The sequence below is a fragment of the Hyperolius riggenbachi genome, chromosome 6, assembly GCF_040937935.1.
Source record: "Hyperolius riggenbachi isolate aHypRig1 chromosome 6, aHypRig1.pri, whole genome shotgun sequence".
NCBI lineage: Eukaryota > Metazoa > Chordata > Amphibia > Anura > Hyperoliidae > Hyperolius > Hyperolius riggenbachi.
The window spans coordinates 60,145,211-60,168,751 of record NC_090651.1 but is presented as its reverse complement, the minus strand read 5'-3'; the positions used below and the strand labels follow the sequence as shown (position 1 = coordinate 60,168,751).

General features: G+C 41.7%; 1 protein-coding gene across 3 annotated transcripts in view; it reads right to left on the bottom strand.

Moving 5' to 3' along the window:
* Positions 1-23,541, bottom strand: part of LOC137520871 (FRAS1-related extracellular matrix protein 1-like) — a 288,103-nt gene that overhangs the window by 136,808 nt on the left and 127,754 nt on the right. For all 3 annotated transcript variants that reach the window (XM_068239387.1, XM_068239388.1, XM_068239386.1), the window contains 3 exons: positions 15,296-15,440; positions 9,191-9,332; positions 4,542-4,737 (listed from right to left, as the gene is read on the bottom strand). In XM_068239387.1, the coding sequence (XP_068095488.1) occupies positions 4,542-4,737; positions 9,191-9,332; positions 15,296-15,440 (483 nt within the window). The remainder of the gene's footprint in view (positions 1-4,541; positions 4,738-9,190; positions 9,333-15,295; positions 15,441-23,541) is intronic.

Below are 23,541 nucleotides of genomic sequence, written 5' to 3'. Positions count from 1 at the left end.
GCTCACTCCGATGACACCGCAGGCACAGCAGCACGTTGCGGGCGGCAATGGCTCCAGGCGGGGGGCGGAGTCAAGCAGGGTCAACCCACCGGGCCGGAGAGGACCTAAGCTATTTGTGTCCTTGTGCCGCTCACATCCACCGCAGGCGCAGCCACGCACAAGGGCACACCACGGCCGGCCGCCTCAGCCCCTTCTTTGATTGGAGACTTCAACTTGCCGGGAAATATCGCGCGAGGTTGCGATCCCCACTGCGAACCTGTCACCTGTGGTCTGTCTGCAGCCGGCCCTAATTACTTAAGATTCGGGCAGCCCGGGGGGCAATTGCCCCCCGTCCCCCTGGGCCAGTCCTCCCCTGCAGTCCTGTGCCCGTGCAAAGGTGGGACATGCCATAGGCCACCCCGGCCCACACTTCAATATGGGCAATTGGGCATAAGATAAAGCACACTTTAAACATTATAATGTGAAAGTTATTTTCACAGCAATTAGTGGTAATCGTAATTAGCTAATTACGATTATGCAAAAATTCCCATAGATTTTTGCAATTACGCCTATATGAAATTATTACCGTAATTGTTAATTTAATTAATTTTGTATAAGCATTTGTAATTATACGTGAATTTACATGTAATTTACGCGTAATTTCGTGCCAACTTTGTTGATGGATAGCAAAGACCCCATACATGCTATTGCTACAAAAATTGCTACGTATATTAAGGAGAATCGTGGGTACAAGTAAAAAAAATAATTTTTCAAAAACAACCTGTAGTTTTTGGCAAAATTGATTTTAAAAATGCAAGGAAAAATTTAAACTCTGAAAAATGACCATTTAAAAGCCATTTTTCTTTGTATTTTTAAAATCAATTTTATTAAAAGCTACAATGTCTTTTTGAAAGATTTTCTTTTAAAGGTCTTTTTTTACTTGTACCCACAATTCTCCTTAACATATGTAGCAATTTTAGTAGCAATAGCATGTATGGGTACGTTGCTATTCACCACTAAATTCGGCACAAAATTACACGTAAATTATGTGTAGTTACAAATGCTTACAATTGCATATGAAACTACGCTTTTCCCCGAAATTTTGCATTATGATTACGATGCGTAAATGCGAAATTACGATGAGTTATTACGCATAAGCGTCATTTCTGGTCATCACTAACAGCAATGTATCAGATCACACACATAATCCAGAGACACATTGTAAAAAGTGCGTTTGGCTAACATGGTCCATTACAACTCACACACACACATATATATAGTATGGGCAGTTCGTTCACCTGCAGCAATGCAGTGCAAAGTAGCGTGCATAGCATGAGCGCATCTGTATATTCCTGTCCTTCTCAGCTGCAGCTGGGCCTGGCCAAATTCATGAATGTTTCTAGCGCAAGAAACTGGGAGGCATATTCAGTAAATCACTGTAAAATTCTACATCAGATTACATTGAACTATTTATACAATTTGTGTAGCTAGTGTAATGTGCGCAAAGTAGCATGCACACTACCTAGGTAGTGCAGGCTGTGCTAATTGCACAATGCGGGCTACATAACTGGCATAAGTACGATCTAAGGATTGTTTCCACCATGTAAGCGCAGGAGCTGTGCGTCAGCCATGCTCTACATTGCATGTGATCCCCGGGGGCAGCGCTTGCGATCCCATTCATTAAAATGAATGGGATAGCAGGCAGCGAGCGCAATCACCCCACAATGCAGGCAACCATGCGCTGCAATTCAGTGGTGAAACCCAGTGCATGCATGGAAACAGAGTTCAGATTTCCCTGCGATCGCGTTTCCGTAAGTGCGGCTGAAAGCGCGGATATGGTAATGAGCCCTTGGTGAAAAGCTCCACTGTGCGGTTCCTAAGATAAATAAATAAACAAAAACAAAACTGTCATAAATGTCTCTGAAAGGACGTGACACAATTTTGTTTTTTTTTCGGGTGAGCAAAATATAATAAAAACTCCATCTGTACGGTTTCTACTAATACCATGATAATGAAGTTACGCTGTGAAGCAAACCTTTGCCTGTGAGATATTTATAAACTGATTTAGCTGAGGGCTATAATTAAAAATGTTTTTTTTTCCCTATTTAAAAAACACTGGGAGCAAATGTCAAATCTATCGGAGCTGATGATAATGACAGTGCCCCGGTGTGGGAACATTTTGGGAGATCATTCAGAGGGATGAACTGAATGGTGGCTGGTCGCCACGGTGATAACATGTCTACAGATGGCCTGTTGGAATGGTCATTGAAAACAGACAGTTTATTGTCAACAGTCTTGTAAACTCCACTCTTGCATTCAGCATGCTGGATAATGGTTGCATTGTCGGCTTGCTTGTCTGCAACGTGCTACTGTTTTTCTGTTCTTACTTCATTTTGCTTGTGGGTCTGTGTCTGTGTGTTGTGTGTGCACGTGTGTGCATGGATGCGTATGTCTGTGTGTCTGTCTAATGGTGCCCATACATGGTACAATTAAAACGTTTGATTTTTCTATTTATTCAACCAAAACAATCAAATAGAGTGAAAATTGAAAATCATTTTTTTTTCAATCAACAAAAAATGAACAATTTTTTTTTTTTCGATAAAAATCTGATTGGACATCTGGATGATTGTTTGCAAAATTGTATAGAGTATGGTTGGTTGAATAAGAGAAGAAAATACTATTAGATAAACCAACTTTATCTTCAGACTTGATTGTTTTTCTCGGATTTTCTGAAAAATCGAACATATGGCACTTTGAAAAGAATTTTAAAAACTATGCGACCAAACAGAATAATCTAACAAAAATTTTAAGTAAAAAAAGAAGAAATGGTTCTAAACCTTCACAGACAATGGCCCATGTTAATATCTGAAAAACCTCAAAAATATCTACAAACAAATCCTCTTTAATTAATCTTTGTCACTAAGAATGGTTGGAATGGCCAAAAATACGAATTCACCAGTATTACTGATGGAATTATGCATGAATTCCGAATTTTGCAGATTCAGAGTTTGTATTGTAAAAACACAAATTTGTAACTTATTGTATATTTTCCAACTATCCTTAAAGGGACCTTGAGTAGAGACATAGCCAGCAAAGTTGAACTTACCTGGGGCCCATCCGCACACCTGGCTCGATTATACGCTCATCGCAGTAAGCTTCCTACACATGCATGGTTCTTGAGAGACTGAATTGTGCATGTGCAGGTCACTTACAGCAATGGGTGCGTGATAAGCCAGGTGCGTGGACAGACCGCACATGCGCAGCTTAGCACATTTTTGGCCAAAGTTGTGCACTTAATAGAGTCGCCAGCAGTACTATGAAGGGCGCCTAGAGGACACAGAGGGACCTTGTGGGCTATGGGGGTTGGAGGAAGCCCCGTGTAAGTTCAGATTTGCTTTTTTTGTCTCTGCTCAGGGTCCCTTTAAGGTAAGTAAACATTTGTGAAAATACAGTATGTCCACAATATCTAACAAATTTGTTTTGAATTTTCACTTTTTTGCTTTTTAGAATCAGGATCCTCAAGCATGCTCAGTAGACATTTTTCACTAGTTATGCATTACACCAGCTGTGCCCAACCTACGGCCCGCGGGCCATTTGTGGCCCGCGAAGCCAGTTTATGTGGCCCGCGCGACGGTGTCCTGCAGAGGGAGAGGATCGGGTGGTATTGTTACAGACCGTTATACTAGTATCGGCACTCGGCAAGTAAGTAGTCCTGGGCATACACCCGGGTGTGCTGCGTATTCAGCCCCGGGTAGCGCTGGGATAGTTAGAAAGCCTCTCATTGGTTACTGCAGTAACCAATGAGAGAGGCTTTCTAACTATCCCAGCGCTACCCGGGGCTGAATACGCAGCACACCCGGGTGTATGCGCAGGACTACTTACTTGCCGAGTGCCGATACTAGTATAACGGTCTGTAACAATACCACCCGATCCTCTCCCTCCGCGGGCAGCCTCCGCCCTCAGCCTATAATTACTACGGCGCAATACCACCCTATCCTCTCCTCCTCCGCAGGACACCGCGGGCGGCCCCCTCAGGCCCACACAGAGCCGACGGCTTCCTCAGGCCCACACAGAGCCGACGGCCCCCTCAGGCCCACACAGAGCCGACGGCCCCCTCAGGCCCACACAGACACAAACTTCTCATTAAGAAAATGTGCATCAAATGGTGATTACAACAATTCTTATATTGTCGTTTTCTTTCCATTTCCAACACCATGTTAACTGTTACTAGAAAAACGTTAAAAAATTTACATCGAAATTTTGTATGCATGTGTTCCGGCCCTCGAGATTTTTCTTGATTTGAAGTTCGGCCCTCGGGCCAAAAAAGGTTGAGCACCACTGCATTACACAAACATAATTTTGTATAGCTTTTGGAATTCAGACTTCAGAATTCTGACTTTGAACACAAAATTGCAAAATTCTAAAGCAAAAGTTGGAATTTGGTACTCCACAACATCTATTCATTCAGCCCAAATTGTCACAGCTTTGGTATGTGCGGAGCTGCGTTCTGTAGCTACCTTTAGATCTTTAGCTCTAAATATGTCTGGATGAAGATGACCAACCTTTTTCCAGGTTTAAGACGGAGATGTAGAAGGTTTCGGAGGGAGAGCTGTTATCCCCGTCAGTCAGGTAAAATCGGAAGCTGTCATGTCCTCTGCAGCCTAGGATGGTGGTGTGGAAATACCAGATGTGATTTAGGTCCACCTCTTCTTGTGTAAAATTCATACCTGCGTACAGTGTAACCCATGCTGAGTCTACCTATAGAAAGTGGAAGATTAAATTATTATACCTACATCTCATTATATCCACATTTTAAAACAGATTCTGGGAGTATTTTTTAATTTTCTACATCAATTTTTGATCAAATTAACTACCAGTATTTTTTTAACCAGAACATGTTTTAATTTACTTATGCAAAATGTGTACATGAGTAAATTGTCAATTACAGATATCATAAAAGCACCATAAAGTACAATTTCAGGCTGGAGCTTAAATGTATCTGTATTAGCAGGAAATATGCTATACATCAATGTGAAAACTGAATACTGAAAGCTAGAGTGAATCTAAACAATTGTCAAAGTGCTGTATGAAACAATTAATTAAGGATAAGTACATGATACTCTTAAAGTGACACTGAAGTAAAAAAACAACAACCGTATGATATAATGAATTGTATTTGTATTACGGATAATTAATACAACATTAGTAGCAAAGAAAATAGTCCCATACAGTGGTTTGCAAAAGTATTTGGCCCCCTTGATGTTTTCCACATTTTGTCATATTACTGCCACAAACATGAATCAATTTTATTGGAATTGCATGTAAAAGACCAACACAAAGTGGTGTACATGTGAGAAGTGGAACGAAAATCATACATGATTTCAAACATTTTAAAAAAACTGCAAAGTGGGGTGTGCGTAATTATTCAGCCCCTGAGTCAATACTTTGTAGAACCATCTTTTGCTGCAATTACAGCTGCCAGTCTTTTAGGGTATGTCTCTACCAGCTTTGCACATCTAGGAGACTGAAATCCTTGCCCATTCTTCTTTGCAAAACAGCTCCAGCTCAGTCAGATTAGATGGACAGCGTTTGTGAACAGCAGTTTTCAGATCTTGCCACAGATTCTCGATTGGATTTAGATCTGGACTTTGTCTGGGCCATTCTAACACATGGATATGTTTTGTTTTAAACCATTCCATTGTTGCCCTGGCTTTATGTTTAGGGTCATTGTCCTGCTGGAAGGTGAACCCCTGCCCCAGTCTAAAGTCTTTTGCAGACTCCAAGAGGTTTTCTTCCAAGATTGCCCTGTATTTGGCCCCATCCATCTTCCCATCAACTCTGACCAGTTTCCCTGTCCCTGCTGAAGACAAAGAAGCACCCCCAGTCAGAGCATGATGGTGCCACCACCATATTTGACAGAGGGGATGGTGTGTTCAGAGTGATGTGCAGTGTTAGTTTTCCGCCACACATAGCGTTTTGCATTTTGGCCCAAAAGTTCCATTTTGGTCTCATCTGACCAGAGCACCTTCTTCCACATGTTTGCTGTGTCCCCCACATGGCTTGTGGCAAACTGCAAACGGGACTTCTTATGCTTTTCTGTTAATAATGGCTTTCTTCTTGCCACTCTTCCATAAAGGCCAACTTTGTGCAGTGCACAAATATAAATATTAGGATATAAAGTGCACCACTAATAGTTGTCCTATGGACAGATTCTCCACCTAAGCTGTAGATCTCTGCAGCTCGTCCAGAGTCACCATGGGCCTCTGGACTGCATTTCTCATCAGCGCTCTCCTTGTTAGGCCTGTGAGTTTAGGTGGACGGGCTTGTCTTGGTAGGTTTACAATTGTGCCATACTCCTTCCATTTCTGAATGATCGCTTGAACGGTGCTCCGTGGGATGTTCAAGGCTTTGGAAATCTTTTTGTAGCCTAAGCCTGCTTTATATTTCTCAATAACTTTATCCCTGATAAAGTTCTTTGGACTTCAAAGTGTGTTCTTTGGACTTCATGGTGTTGTTGCTCCCAATATTCTCTTAGACAACCTCTGAGGCTGTCACAGTGCAGCTGTATTTGTACTGACATTAGATTACACACAGGTGCACTCTATTTAGTCATTAACACGCACCAGGCAATGTCTATGGGCAACTTACTGCACTCAGACCAAAGGGGGCTGAATAATTACGCACACCCCACTTTGCAGTTATTTATTTGTAAAAAATGTTTGGAATCATGTATGATTTTCGATCCACTTATCATGTGTACACCACTTTGTATTGGTCTTTCACGTGGAATTCCAATACAATTGATTCAGGTTTGTGGCAGTAATGTGACAAAATGTGGAAAACTTCAAGGGGGCAGAATACTTTTGCAAACCACTCAAACCAATCTGTTCAGCTGACACCTATCGTTACATTCCTGTACTGGAAACAATATAAGAATAATTCCTTTGCCACTAATGCTCTACTATTAGCTATACTACACATACAGTGCTGTCCATCATTATTCATACCCCTGGCAAATTTTGACTTAAAATTCCTTTTATTTAACCAGCAAGTAATTTTTTGACGGGAAATGACATAGATGTCTCCCAAAAGATGATAAGACGATGTACAAGAGGCATTAAAAAATTCTCAGCTTTTTTACACAAGAGCAAAAAGTATCCATTCCAAAATTACTCATACCCTTCACAAACTGTCACAGTCTTTGGGAAAATCCAAAGTTCTATACCATTCCAAATAGTCCAAGCTGTTCTAAAGCATCCTAATTACCCTGATTTATTGGGAACAGATGGTTTAATCAACTCAACAGGTGAAAAACAGCAGCTCCCTGCAGTTGGTTTGTGGACAGTCATGGCTAAGACCAAGGAGCTCAGTGAGGACCTGCAGCTGCGTATTGTGGCTGCTCACAAGTCAGGAAAGGGCTACAAGGCCATTTCTAAATGTTTTCAAGCTCCAGTGACTGAAATATGTAATTTTCAGTCACAAAATTACTTGCTGGTTAAATAAAAGTAATTTTAAATCAAATTTTGCTAAGGGTGTGAATAATTATGGGTAGCACTGTACAATTCATCATATCATGAGGTTTTTTTTTCCGGCTTCAGTGTCACCTTAAAGCTTAGAGTAGAAGGCATAATAAAACATAAACATTGCATATTATTTCCTCTCCTTTGAGTTATCCTATATAAAATGAAATTGTTGAATATGGCACATGTTCTTATATACTGCAGTTTAATTTCTTTATTGGTAATAGTCACTTCTATAGATGCTTTGCATACTAACTGTTCCCCATCCCCTTCTTGCACCTCTAAGACTGTGGTTGTCAGGGCAGGTTTTTGTACGCCATATCAATTGTTATGTATAGAGTGCTTGGGGGAGCCAATCTAAAACTTGCACTGGGGCCCACAGCTCATTAGCTGCACCCTGGTGGGGACTACAACAGAAATACAATAGAGGTCAGTCATCAGTGAACCAAAATGTATTTATTTATTTAAGTATTTTGTATAGCACCGACATATTACGCAGTGCTGTATTGTCTTGTCACTAACTGTAGCTCAGAGGGGCTCACAATCTAGTCCCTACCATAGTCATATATCTTTATTGTGTAATGCATGTATCATAGTCTAGGGCCAATTTAGGGGGAAGCCAATTAACTTATGTTTTTGGGATGTGGGAGGAAACCAGAGTGCCCGGAGAAAACCCACACAGACACGTGGAGAACATATAAACAACTTTCAGATGTTGACCTGGCTAGGATTCGAACCAGGGATCCAGTGCTGCAAAATGAGAGCGCTAACTACTATGCCACTGTGCTCTAACATGATGGATTACTAACAAGGTCATCAGTGGTGTCAAGGTATACCTCTACTCACAGCATTTTTCTGAATGATCTGTCCAAGAATGGTCTTTCTGACCCAGAGCAGGAAAAAGGACTCATGCGGCAAGTGGACTAAATGAGCGCGGCCACAGGCGCCAATACAAAAAAGCGGTCTGTGGGCTGTGCCCATTTAGTCCACTTCCGAGCACAAAGCCGAGCACCCCACCACCGGCAGGCTCACCCCCTCTCGCAGACTCCCTCAGCAGCATTTGGGTCAACCCCCGCAGCATGCACGGTGCACCTTGTACCATGCTCTCTTCAGCTGCTATCCTGACAGTCCGGGTAGACGATGGACGAACCCCCCCCCCCTGGCAGCCCCGGGCACACACACTGCTCCCATGCCACAAGAAGATGGACAAGACCTGCGGGGGGCTCCAGATTCTCTCCCCACCTCCCTTTCACTTCTGCTTAGGCGGGTCTTGCAAAGTGCACACCAATAATGAGAGCCAGGGCATCGGGACTCTTTTTACACTTCAAGGCCATAGTCAAATATTTGTATTTAATATCAATATTTTACATTTTAATTGTAAAATATTGGTATTAAATAACAATATTTTAATAACAACCTTACTGTACGCCTTTATTCCCCTATGCCTTTATTTAATATACCCTTCTAACCGACTAACAATTAGTAGATAGATAAAAAGTCAGATTGACAAACATATAAATATGCAGAAGGTAGAAAGATATCAGATAATTATTTTTCACACTATCCAAAGCAATTTCTTTCCTTTGTGAAGTTGGACTTTAAACCAATACAAAAAGAAATACTATTCTGTAAGATCACAGACTCCATTACCTCCTGTAAGGTAGAAAAAGTTACTCCAGCAGTGTACATACCTTCATTTTAAGCTCCCCAAAGGTGGGGACATTATTGATGATGTAATAAATGGACTTCCTCTGTGAATCCCTGTCTTCAGCCTCCAGAACTACATTAGAGATGACTTTATTTTCTGCAGCCTCAACCTCCAGTCCTCCATTTCTACAAACAGGAATATGAAATACAATTAAAATTGTCGCCTTGCCTAGTCCAAGCATTTGGTGGTCATATAGGTGGCCATATACAGTATCCGTAGATATTGCAGCCGACCATCTGATTATTATCGAATCAGATGAAAATCGGTGTCGCCAAAACCATGCTTGATCAATGTTGCGACAAATTTCGGGCCAAATCTGGTCCCATGTATCGATTGTACATGCTGGAAAATCTTGGGTTCCAATTGCCGAAAAATGTTATGCTGAAATCGATTGGGAATTGACCTGTAGTTTATGGCGACAAACAGATTCTGAAAGAATCTGATCAGAGAGAGATCTGTCTATTGGTCAATTGGCCGCCAGAATCGCTAGATGTATTGGTACCTTAACAAATGTATGTGCATTTTTTCAAAATGTTGTGGGATTGTTGAGCATGAATAGGCACATACAGGCTTACATTGTATTGTTTATAATTTATAAAGGTTTAAAAAAGCTGAAAAGAATAGAAACTGACTGTGGTAAACTGGAAGAAGAAAAAAATAAATCCCTCTCCAGATTCAACTCAAAAATGATCATTCATTTGCAAATTAAGTCTGGCTAGCTGAGCTAGTTGTTGACTTCCTATATCTCTTGGGACTTCCAGCTGTGAGAATTTCCCACCAAGGTTCCTGACACTGTTCCGAGGCGTATGAGAGGAATCGGCGCAGGAGACTTGGGCGCAGGATACAGTCTGTATGGCTTATCCTGCTCCTGCACAAATTCCCATTGATTTTAAATACTATTCTATTTCCAGGCCGCCATGGATAGTGGGGAATGAAATAATTCGGCTTCCAGCAATTGCTGGAGGTCGAATTATAGTGTTTTATAAGTAACTTCAGCTCCATCTTCTGACGGCGCTGAAGTTACTCACGGCTGCGCCCAAGTCTCCTGAGCTGGAATGAAAGTGTTCGGTTCCGGGAGCTCTCTGAACTCTTCACATTCTCCGCCTTTCTATAATATTCTCATCACATACTTCATCTGAAAAATTAAATGAAAACTCCACTAGGAAAATAGGAGCCTCTCACAATGACTGTGGAAGACATGGCTGAGATGGGAATATATGCGCAGAGGCCATCACCAGTGTTTCCACCGTGGTTCAACCTTCATTCTTCCAAAAATGTATTTACCAATGTTGAGTAGAGTGACGGTGAAACACCTTTCACTGAGAAGCAATTCTCATCAGCTCAGTTCTATACACAAAAAGGATGTTGAAAATCGAAGCAGTTCATTTTGTTGGCAATACCTGGCTACGGCACTGCGCTTATTAGCAGCACCGGCTAATGATACAGGTGATATGCTAAAGACTGGTAAAGGGTTGAAGACTGGATTGACTCCTAACGGAAGCAAAAAGGTATTTTTAATAATGTTTGACTGTAAACTATGTAGCAGGTGTGAATGGTGAAGCCATTTTTAAGTCAATGTAGATCTTTCTTTAAAGCAGACCTGAACTCAGAACTGCTTCTCTGCTCTAAGAGATACGTAACAGCATAATAACCTTTTGAAGAAAAACATTTCAGTTAATACAAATCCTGCAATAAATCTGCAGTTTGTTTAAATTGTGCCAGTTTCATATTCACTCACAAGTGAGCAAAAAATACAGTATTTTATTTTATTTTTTACAAAGAGCAGCCACCAATTCTGCAGCCTACTAACAGAGTTGAATCTATGCAAAATTGTTTTCTCAAAGGAACGAGAGAAAAAGAGAGACAGAAAATTTAGACCTAACTGAATCATTTTAAAGCACTCCAAAGATTGTATTTTTAGGTAAACGTATGATTATTTTAAAATTAATATAGGACTAAAATCTACACAAAGTGGCAGTAAAATTGCCATGGGCACAGAGCATGCGCAAGCAACATAATGTGCGTTAGTGAGTAAAATAGTGCAACTTGCATCATGTCCACAATGCACATGTTGCTGGTATGGCGTGTTATGGTATTTGCATAATACGCATTATGCTAGCAACATGTGCCTTGTCGACATAATGAGAGTTACTGTACACTATGTGTACAATGCACATTATAATCTTGCATACAGGCCGCTAATACTGAGGAGATGTTTGCATATGTCAATTTTACTGATGCTTCCTGATTCAAGTCCTTTTTACCTCTTACCTCCTCTTACCACCTTTACAGTTCATCAAAAAAATAAATGGCTATGTTAGGATAAAGGGTTAGTCTCCCAATCCTATAGCATATCTGGTGATGTTCATTTGTTTGTGCATTATCATACCATGTCTCATTATTCCAGAACAGAAAACTTGTCTAGTTCAGTCTACTTCTCCTTGCCTCACTATTACAGAAAGGTCTCAGCTGTTGCAAAGCCTCATGGGAAACAAGCCTGACAAACTCCATTTTGCTTTTTGAACCAGTTCCCAGTCTGTGTAACAGAACCATGATTGACAGCCCTGCCCCCCATGAGATCTTGTGGCAGGTGTGGGCATTACAGCACTGGCGTCTGTGGCAGACAAGTCTCCCTCCTGCGGTGGTCTAAATCATTAACATCTCACTAGCCTTAAGGGCAATTGCTCCCTGGGGCCCCGGCTGGATTGTCTGAGGCCTTATCTCTCCGTTCACAGTGATTGTCTCCAGCTAAATTTTGTTCCTTCCATCTGGGATTGGCTGGGAAATATTGTTCTACCAATAAAAGGATTAATCAGCAAAATCCTTATTTAATATCATCATTGTAACTTAACATGTTTTTGCACAATTACAATAAATGTAATTGGTGTGACTTAAGGAAGCAAAGATAGTCTTTTGTAAGGGTGGAGATTATCTCGAGAAATTTTTAAAATAGGAACACCGGTAGTAATAATAACTATGCCATCATCAATATAGAATAGAAATGTATAACTTTGTTTAAAGCGAAAAAGTCCCATCTGCTTGAAATATTTTGCAATATTTTTTTAAAATAAAGGGACAGATTTTTTTTATACACAAACTACACTTGTCTCATGAAACAACAACAACAAAAGACTTGTAAAGCACCTTTTTCCCATAGGACCCAAAATGCATAAGCTTTTCTCAGATCAGTACATAGTGATGTGTACAGGGGAAAAAGTTATATGATCATAAATGCCAGACTAAACGGGTGGATTTTCAGTTTCTTTTTAAACATGTTCAGGGTTGGAGCTGTCTTGATTAAGTTTGGCAAGGCATTCCACAGGGTAGGGGCAGCATGGCCAAAAGTTCTGTCTCCAAAGGTTTTTAATTGGAATCTGGGGGTGGTCAAGTTATTGGATCCTTTTGATCTGACGTTTTGGGTGGTGTGGCGCAGTTGCAACAAATCCATCAGGTATCCAGGGCTTAGGTCATGTAGGGATTTGAATGTTAGTATGACAATTTTGAAAAGGATTCTCCATTTTAAGGGTAGCCAGTGTAACGAGGAAGGGATTGGTGTTATGTGGCAATGGTGGGGTTGGCTTGTTAACAGTCTTGTATCAGAATTATGTACTAGCTGCAGGCGGTGCAGGTCTTTATTTGGAAAGCCTACATAGAGGGTATTGCAATAGTCCAGCCGTGATGTGATAAAGGCGTGAACTAGGGTTGGAAGATCCTCTGAAGTAATGAGGTGCTTAATTTTTGCAAGGACTAGAATCCCATATAAGATCACCGTAGACATGGAAATAATGGGAATCCTGTGCATCCGGATGTATTCGAGTGACAATGGCCAGATTCACAATAGGCTGGTAAGAGTGACATGTGCACGCAGCACACATACATTTTACCTGCGTGTACACAAGTAATGTAACATGTATTGCGCACGTAGCGCAACGCGTGTTATGGACACAACATTTCCGTTGCCTGTATGACTCATGTTACGAAAATAGCAGTATGCATGTTATACAAGCATCCCAATGCTAGTTCAGTTAGATAGACCGTATTCCTATAGATTATGCCTCTTCATGCCACATGGATGATTGTAAGTCAACATAGAAACATATGATCCTACACTCCAGTTTTAAGATAATTTGTTTCACAAGATCATCCAACATCTAAAGCTTTGGGGCAGCTACAGACCCCTTTCTCAGGAAATATAAAAATAAACAAAAAATGCCCAGGCTGGGCTGGCTCATGTGCTGTACGCAGATGAGTGGCATTTAGCAGCTGCAGCCCTAACATGGGAGACACGTCAGGAGAGGAAGCCAAGAAGTGGTGGTTACCAGTCATTGGGTGATCCAATTTTCCTTCCAAAACAGAGTTCTCAACTTTGGAGCAGCTATCAAACTTCCTCCACATTGTCTGATTCTTTATTCAATGCCGCACCTAGGGCTTACTGTTACTTCCACATTTACACACACATATGATATAGAGAGGAGAGGGGATGGAATCAGTGCAGCACCAAGGGCTCTGTAACGCTGGGATATTTCCTGGAAACACTGGAAAGCAGGACTATACTGTGATGTGCAAAAAGTCTTTGCTCGATTGGCCTGTGCCCAGAAACAGGCCCTGGAAGTTACAGCCCAGTCCCTTTCTGCAGCACTTCACAAAATACATCAAACAAAGAATGACACATTGGTTGCCTTGACCTTTACATCAAGTGAATGTTAGTAAGAATGAATGTTGCAATACAGGATTGTGGAGTATTAATTGAAGCTAAGTTCCAGGGAGAAAGATTCTTATGCACAGTGTAGAAAGGTGTTAGAAGTTCTCTTGGGTTTGTGCTTCTGTCTGTGTCCTCGATGTCCCCTCACTACATGTGTTGTGGACACTGATGGTTAAAAACCATGACAGTGCTAGGAACAGGAAATAAGGGGCAACAATAAAAAGTTGTAACCTTTTGTCCTTGCTGTCCTGACTTCCTGTCAGGACAGCAAGTGAGGGAAATTCTACCAGATGAGGACACAAACAGCAACAGAAATCCAAAAAATGTTCTAACTTATTTGTTAGCCATACAAGTAAAATCCTGTACCATTAAAAACTTTAAGTTACTTTAAATCTTATCAATTTGCATTATTTTCTCTCCAGTAAAAGGAGCTACAGGGCCCAGCCAGCTAGATGTTGAAAACGTTTTGCATTGCTAACTACTGCATTACTGCAATTTACTATAGTATGCACTTCGAAAATAAAAAACATGATTGGCTGAACGAGGGCTGGTTGACTGATCACTCACCAATCGTAAATCAATTGCACAAAGCAGGAGATTTGGGTGCCCAGCAGCTAATTGACGATTTTCAAATATCGGCTATTAGACGTCCAAAGCAGAAATTTGGGTGCGTGATAATTATTTTGAAAATTACAACATTATAGTTTTGGAAATGTCTTAACGTTTTGAAAATTAGAATGTTATAGTTTTTGACATTTTTAATGTTTTGTGATTAGAAATGATTCATTTTGGAAAATTATCGTTTTGAACATTATAAGGCCAGGAAGGGGGGGGGTAGGGTTAGGCATCTGGAAGGAGGGTTTTAGGGTTAGACATCAGAAAGGGGGTGTTTTGGGTTAGGGGTCAGGGAGGGGAGTTTAGGGTTGGGTGTCAGGAAGGTGGGGTTTAGGGTTAGGTTTCAGGAAGGAGGGTTTTAGGGTTAGGCGCCAGAAAGGGTGGTTTTAGGGTTAGGCGTTAATAAAGCTGGTTTTAGGGTTAAACATCGGAAAGGGACGGTTCTGTGTGAGAGTTAGGTTAGGTTAAAGTGGAATGAAACCCTGCATTTCTTCTTTGCTCTAAAATATTATTTATTTAGGTTCCCAAAGAGGGACTGTCCCTCTACAAAAGGGACAGTTGGGAGCTATGCAAGATATAGTATAAATATGACTAGGCTCTAAAAAGATTAGCAGATAATATCACATTATTTCAAAGCTGCAAACTCCCCCTGTCAGAGGATAACCTCTGGACAGCAGGACAACAAAAAGTGGCTGAATTGGCAAAGCTTCTTTTTAATTTGTTTTACATTTACTGGAGAATTTGAGCTGAGTTTCCTGCAACATACTTAACCTGATCAGACTTGGTTTTTCATCGTTGACTGGCACGATGTGCACATATAATGTGTCCTGGACTGTGTGTTTGCCATCTGTCAGCTGCACAGTGAAGCCATCTAGCATCGTGTCTGTGTCATCATGCGTGTACACAAAGGCCATCCCTATAGGAACACAAGCCATTAGTTCATCCTCGCTATACCAGGCTGCTTAGACTGGGAGACACAAGCTGGAGACATTAATGAACATCTTGTATGAGAGAGTTTCACATCATTATTATTACTACATGTTATTATTATTACTTGTGAAAGAATCTGCTCTGACTGGAAGGTAAAAGAGTCCAATCTTTATTTCAACACGATTACGGATGGAGACATGAAAGCTCACGCGTATCGGAGCTGCAATCGCTCCTTAGTCATAGCTAAAAATGCTCTTGCAGGAGCTAAAAATGCAATTTTTGCAGGAGCAAAAATTTAAAGGGAACCTACACTGAGAAGGATATGGATTTTTCCTTTTAAAATAATACCGGTTCCCTGACTCTCCTGCTGATCCTGTGCCTCTAATACTTTTAGCCACAGCCCCTGAACAAGCATGCAGATCTGGTGCCCTGACTGAAGTCAGACTGAATTAACTGCATGCTTGTTTCAGGTGTGTGACTCAACCACCACTGCAGCCAAAGAGATAAGCAGGACAGCCAGGCAACTGGTATTGTTGAATAGGAAACCACCATATCCCTCTCAGTTTAGGTTCCCTTTAAAGGCACAGGTTAACGATCAAATCAGAACAATTAATGTGCTATCAATTAGAGGTGCAAAATACAAAATTGTGTTCAGAAATAAAAAAAAGGCATCAGGTTAAGAACATGTGAACACATAGAGCAATCTATGAAAAAAATATAAAGTGTAGCAGATAAGAAAGGGCAGGAGGGGGTCGGAGAACTATTCCTTAATTAACCTAAATACAGGTGAAAGTTGAAAAGTTTTAATATTATGCAAAAGTTCAATTATTTCAGTAATTCAACTTAAAAAACTTGAAAAGTGAAACTAATCTATGAAATAGACTCATTACATGCAAAGTGAGATATTTCAAGCCTTTATTTGTTATAATTTTGATGATTAAGGCTTACAGTTTATGAAAATCCCAAAATAAAAATCTCAGTCCAGTAGATTATTGTGAAAATGTTTAATATTCTAGATTCATAGTGTCAGATTCTGATAAGCTAATCAATGCAAAACACCTGCAAAGGGTTCCTATTTCATATATTAGTTTCACCTTTTAATTTGAATTACTGAAATAAATTGACTATTGCACGATATTCAAATTTTTCAACTTTCACCTGTATTGCAAAAAAAGCTTACATCCCAACTTAAATTTAATCCAGCCTGGACATGTGTCATAGCTGCCAAATCCAGTATGTTTCACAGCTGAGGAGTGAGGAGAGCCTTCTGATTGTCCCCCTCTCTGACAGGTCAGCGAACACCTTCTACCCCCCGGAATCTGAAGAAGCTCATATTGCCACTGTGACAAGACGAAAAGTGACGGCACGCCTTGGAACCCCCAAAATTCTCCTGTGACGGGCCTTGATAATGCTCTCAGACCCTTTTTCTGAGTTTACGGCATGGTAGCATAGTGGTTAGTGCTCTCCCCTTGCAGTGCTGGGTTCCCGGTTCGAATCCCAGCCAGGTCAACATCTGCATGGAGTTTGTATGTTCTCCCTGTGTCTGCGTGGGATTTCTCCGAGCACTCCGGTTACCTCCCACATTCCAAAAACATACAGATAAGTTAATTGGCTTCCCCCTAAAAATTGGCCCTAGACTACAATAAATACACTTCACGATATAGACATATGATATGACTATGGTAGGGATTAGATTGTGAGCTCCACTGAGGGACAGCTAGTGACAAGACAATATACTCTGTACAGCGCTGATGAAGATGTTGGCATTATATAAATACTAAATAATAATAATAATAGCAAGAGGCGCAGGAGATAATGTAAATAACATTGCTAGTCCCATAATGAATAAACCCTTTGATGGGAAACTATTTCTGTTTTGCATATGAAAAGACTGCCCTTGTTCTAAAACATTACAGTGGCATAAGGTAGAATATCCACAACAGTATGTCCCCATGGTGGATAGCCATGTGCTGCGTTGCTGCACTGTAGAGAAACTAGCACTGTAGAGACTTGGAGACAGGAGGGTACCTAAAATATTGAATTATGCTGGAAAATTGCAGCCATTTTTTAGGATATCATTCAATTTAAAATCGTCAGAAAGCACAGGTAAATATTTTTTGGTCACCGAAACCACCCTGTCATATTCTAGACTATAAGTGGTGACAAAAGAAACTGAGCTAGATTCCCATACATATGAGGTTTGTCCTCCAGTAGTTCTGTAACGATCGGTGTCAGCAACCAGAGAGAGAATCTGATCCTTGGCGATCCGCAGTATCCCCAAGAATACAGATATACCCGATTATTGAGGATCTGCGGAATCGTCAATAATCAGATATGTCTAACCTCTAGACACCTGAGAGAGTGTAAGTGTTTGGTGCAACAGTAACAACTCTGAGTAAAGACCACCAGAGGAGCTGGCGGCCTAAGACTCCTGAGGAATTCACCCCTGACGGTGGGCGATATTCCTGTAGCCTGTGGACCCCTGAGCGAGGGACCAAGGCTGGGATGCAGGAAGCCCTGCTGCTAATATGTAAGGTTTTGCCCTGAACTGGGCTAACGTAGTACGGAAATAGCACAATCCTAGTCTGGGTGTGAGGTCCGTAGTCACAACACCCTGGAACTAGTCTGGAGCATAACATAAATGATAATAAAATTCCCTAGTCTTGGGTGTGAGTTCCGTGATCATCAACACCCTGGAACTAGTCTGGAGCATAACATAAATGATAATACAATTCCATAGTCTTGGGTGTGAGTTCCGTGATCATCAACACCCTGGAACTAGTCTGGAGTATAACAAATGATAATACAATTCCCTAGTCTTGGGTGTGAGTTCCGTGATCATCAACACCCTGGAACTAGTCTGGAATATAACACAAAGACAATACAGTTCCCTAATCTTGGGTGTGAGGGCCTTGATCTCAACACCCTGGAACTGGTCTAACAAATAAACAGTACAAGGTAATCTGACTCAGTGTGAATTCCCAAGTCCTCTTGGTTCAAACACACTGTAAGGATCTGACTATGGTCTGAATGCTTCCACAAAGTGTTTGCAATGACAGACAACCAGCAACTGACAAGCAGCAGAATATATAGTAGCTGAACTCTGCTGCCCCGCCCGAGCCACTCAGCCAATCATGAGTCCTGCAGGAATCAGCTGATCTTCCTGATCAGCTGACACTTCCCCTGCTGGTATAAAGGTCCTGAGTTCAGGCCCGCGCGCGCGTAGCTCTCCATCTGCCTATGTGCACTAACAGACCCAGCCACACCAAGCGCACGCATTCCACCATACTACCAGACACGTGTCTATGCGTGCAAACCGCCGCGCTGGACGCGGAGTCAGCCGCCTTGCTCTTGACAGACGCAGCGGCTTTTCCGCGTTTTCTCACAAGTTCAAGCCGTCCCTGTCACTTAAAGGTAACACGAGCTGCAAATAAATTGATGAAATAAATACTTGTATCTATCCTCCTTCTACTAAAAATGACGTTTTTAGATATCCCAGATTTATACTTTTTTTTTTAAATTTACGTTTAAAGTTTTTGCTGTTTCGCTGTCTCTGCTCAATGGCACATGCATTGAAGTATGCCAGTGCTAAAGTCTATAATCTTTTTCCTGCATTAAGAAGCAGTTTTCTGCCAGGAAAGTGGTTTGTGGCTGTATTTCCTTATCAATAAGGGTACGCTATAATCCGACCCTGTCCTGACCTGGACAGAAACTGTCACTTGCATACCTGATTTTTAACTCTTTTAGGCCTTTTGCACACTGCAAATCGTAAATCCGATTTTTGATTCTGACTTTCCCTGGATGCTATCAACAGAAGAAGAAAAAAGCTACTCCCTTTCAATCACTACACCAGACCAGGCCAGAAGGGAGATGGGGACAGACCAGGCCAGCAGGGACAGACCAGGCCAGCAGGACATATCCTTGGAAATAAATGTTTAGTATGTTTAGTAATGTTTAGTATTATTTAGACCACTGTAAAGTAAACTGCTCATGGCTGAGCTGTTCGGTAAAGCAATCTGTTTATTTTACTTTTAACCTCTGACATGTCAGTCCCCCTCTTCCCTCAGTCCTATGCACCTCCCCCCCTCCCCACCCTGTGGTATAAGTGCAGAATATCTTGCAGCAGAAGCCTTGTATCTCTCACCTCTCCAGACATCGCTGTGAATCATTCTGTCACTGCTGTTGCCAGAGACTGGCTTCTCCATCTACATCAGGATGGTGGAGAAGGAGATGCTGGCCACTAGGGGAAGTGATGACAGGAGGATTTACAATAATGCCTGGAGAGGTGGGAGATGCAAGGCTTCCATTGCGCAATACTCTGTATGCTGGGCGGGGAGAGCCAGGGTCACGTGCTGAGATACAGAAAGGACCATGCGGGACTCGGGACTAGACCCTGCAAACTGGGGCAGTCCTGGGAGAATCCGGACAGATGGGAGGCCTGCTTAAAGAGAACCTAAAGCAAAAACAATAGTAAAAAATAGATATGTACTTTGTCAAATAAGTTCTCGTGGCCATACTACCCTCCGTGAATGAGTGTGGCTGTGCTGCACCTGCACAAGTACGGTAGGCAAATGCCCAGTAGCATGAATCCGCTTGTGCATGGGTTTTCCTCCATGAGCGGCTTTGTGCTACTGCACGGAAGGGAAGCACAGCAATAATTAAGATGAGGGTCCCGGGCAGCAGAGGTCAGGTTAAGGGCCAAGGGGGATTTGGGAAGCATCTGTAGCATCTGAGAGGCTGTCCACTACTTAGTTAAGTTTCTGTTTTTTAATGTTTTTGTCACAGGTTTGCTTGACAAAGTGTTAAAAAACAATCTCTGTCAGATGTCAGAGAAATACCTGATCTGCTGCATGCTTGTTCAGGGTCTACGGCTAAAAGTATTAGAGGAAGAGGATCAGCTGGACTGCCAGGCAACTGGTATCATTTAAAGATAAATAAATATGGCAGCCTCCATATTCCTCTCACTTCAAATGTCCTTTAAAGGAAAACTAAAGTAAGAAGAATATGGAGGATGCCTTTATTATTCCCTTTTAAACAATACCAGTTGCCTGGCAATCCTACTGATCTATATGGTTGCTGTAGTGTCTAAATCACACCAGAAACGAGCATGTCTCTAATCTTGTTAGATCTGACAATAATGTCAGAAACATCTGATCTGCATATGCTTGTTCAGGGTCTTGGATAAAAGTATCAGAGGCAGAGGATGAGCAGGACAACCAGGCAACTGGTATTGCATAAAAGAAAACAAAAATGTCGGACTCCATATCTGTCAGGCTAGTTGTCCTTAAAGTTAAACTCTGACCAAGAATTGAACTTTATCCCAATGAGTAGCTGATACCCCCCCCCCCCCTTTCACATGAGAAATCTATTCCTTTTCACAAACAGACCATCAGGGGGAGCTGTATGACTGATATTGTGGTGAAACCCCTCCCACAAAGAAATTCTGAGTAAGTACTCTTGGCAGTTTCCCGTCTGTGAACCTTGCTGCATTGTGGGAAATAGCTGTTTACAGCTGTTTCCAATTGCCAAAAAAACATGCAGCTGCTACATCACCTGCCAACCGTAAAAATGTCACCATGTAATAAATGTCAGAATGTAAATCAGGGATTTAAAAGATTTTACAATGGGCAAACACTGACTAAATCATTTATACATACCGTGTTTCCCTGAAAATTAGACAGTGCCTTATATTCATTTTTGCACCAAAAGATGTGGGCTAGGGCTTATTTTCAGGGAATTTTTTATATTTCTATAAACACACAGGTTCCTGTGCTGTGTGTCCTCCTGCCTTCCCTACTGTGCTGACTCTTCCTCTGCTGGATCCACCTCTTGTGGGCCCCAGTGTCCCCCTTGTACCTTTGGTGTCCCCCTCTGTTCCCTGTCCTCCTGTGTCCTCTGCTGTCCATGTGTCGTCCTCTATCCCCTGTATTCTTGTGTCCTGCACTGTGTCTTCTGCTGTCCTCCGATATCCCCTGCATCCTCTCCTTTCCCCCAGCTCCATGCCGTTGTGTCCCCGAGCTTCAGCCTATGGAAAAGAAGTAACAGCAACTTGTGTTTCTGGGCTCCAGTAATAACACAAGTTGTCATACTTTTCCCCTTTCTGCCGCTCGGGCTTACTTTCAGGGTCGGGCTTATATTTTAACTATGCATGAAATTCTTGCTAGGGCTTACTTTTGGCGGATGTCTAAATTTTGGGGCGAGAGGGTAATTATTGTAAAAATGAAGCACTTTTTTTATTACATTATTTTCACTGGAGTTCCTCTTTAAATGCTAAATGTTATCTAACTATAGCCTACCAGAGTTAGGCAGGAGGGAAAACCCACACATGATGCAATAAAATGATCCGATTTTATGGAAAATTCAATAAACATGATTGGATCTCCTGAATACATTGCAAGCCTTTTTTTTTCATTCGACTGAAAAATCCGATAGGATTTCCCGTTTTTTTTGTTTTTTTTTTAATCGATCTGGAATGCTGGAAATCTTTAATCAATTTTTCTAAAGACTGCATGATGTGTGTTAGATTGTCAATTTATTAATATGGATATTAATAAATGTTTCCAATCATTTTTATCATAATTGGGGAAAAATTTAACATAGGTGTGTGGTACATTGGTCATATTTTTGAAATGTTACAATCAGTCAGAAAAATTGATTGTGATTCTTAAATTGAGCAGATATTTAAAAAAATTGTATGGTGTGTGGCCACCTTTCGAAGGTTGCACATGCAATATCTGCATCCCTTATTGATACACCACTGATTCTCAAAAGACTTTTCTCATCAATAACGATAATAATCTACTATTCATGTATTCACACTCTAGTCTAAACTCTCTTAGAACCTCCAACCATAATCCCTTCTTGGTGTGTTACCTAACCCTAGGGTTCACACATAAAAAGGTCCGTTTTTGACAGTTGGCATCAGTTTTGTATGTATTTCTATGGCTGTGTTCACACATAAAATGTGTCCCAGCCCAAACTGATGCGACACTGAGAGGACCGGACAGTGCTGGACCGGACTGGAAATGTGCAGATTTATGTGTCCACCAGGCCTATGGCCTTTCAAAACCATTTCAAAAACAAGTTTTGGGACTCTGTGTCATTCCATTGACATACAGTATATATAGTGTTGGTGTGCAAAAGAGGAGAAACAGGGTAATGTAAAATGTGTATGCTAATTGGAATAGTTCTTTACTTAAACCCTGGATCATATTTGTGATTACAAAACGCTCTCAAAAGCGCTAACATTTTTAAGCGTGATTTTGCCACTTAAGGCTACTTACACACCAAGACGTTGCGTTTTAGGGGACGTTATGGTCGCATAACGTGCCCCTAACGCAACGCATGGTGGTGCGGGAGAGGACGGTAAAGTGAGCCACGTTAGGCGGCTCTATCCGCATAAGGTCTCCCAGGGTGGCGCTGATTGGCCGGCGGGACCACGTGATGCGGAGCAAGACACTACGCATTTACGTGGCCGGCCAATCAGCGGCCGCCAGTGCAGTGCATATTAAGTAGCCATGTGCGCGACTACTGTAGCGGCATCTCCCCGCCTCCTCTCGCCCCCCACTGAGCATGTGCTAACAGTCTAACACGGCTAAAGCCGCTAGAACGCACAGCATGCTTCACTGTTACTACAACGTGCAGCGTTACATGTAACGCAACGTGGGCAGTGTGAACAGCCCACTTGTGTTACATTGCTGTGCCTTGGGGGAGCGTTACAGGCTGCACTAACGTGCACCTGTAACGTTCCACTGTGAAAGCAGCCTTAAAGGAATGATTTCAGGGAAAGCCCTGATTTCCCCTATGAAGTTGCTCCCAAAGTGCTGCATGCAGGGTGATTGTGATTCCGGCAAATCGCTCTTGTGGGATTATGGCCATTCACTTTCAGCAGCCAAATGCTTTTGGAATCGTAGGCAATTCGTAGAAAGCATACATTTCTGCTGAAAATGCTGTAGTGAGTCCCAGGCTTCAAGTGTTCTGTAATTTGTAAAAATATGTGAAATGAAGAAAAAAAAAAGAATATTTGCAGTAATTGTTGTTAATTTGCACGACATATGATTATTTAGTATTTACATAGCGCTGACATC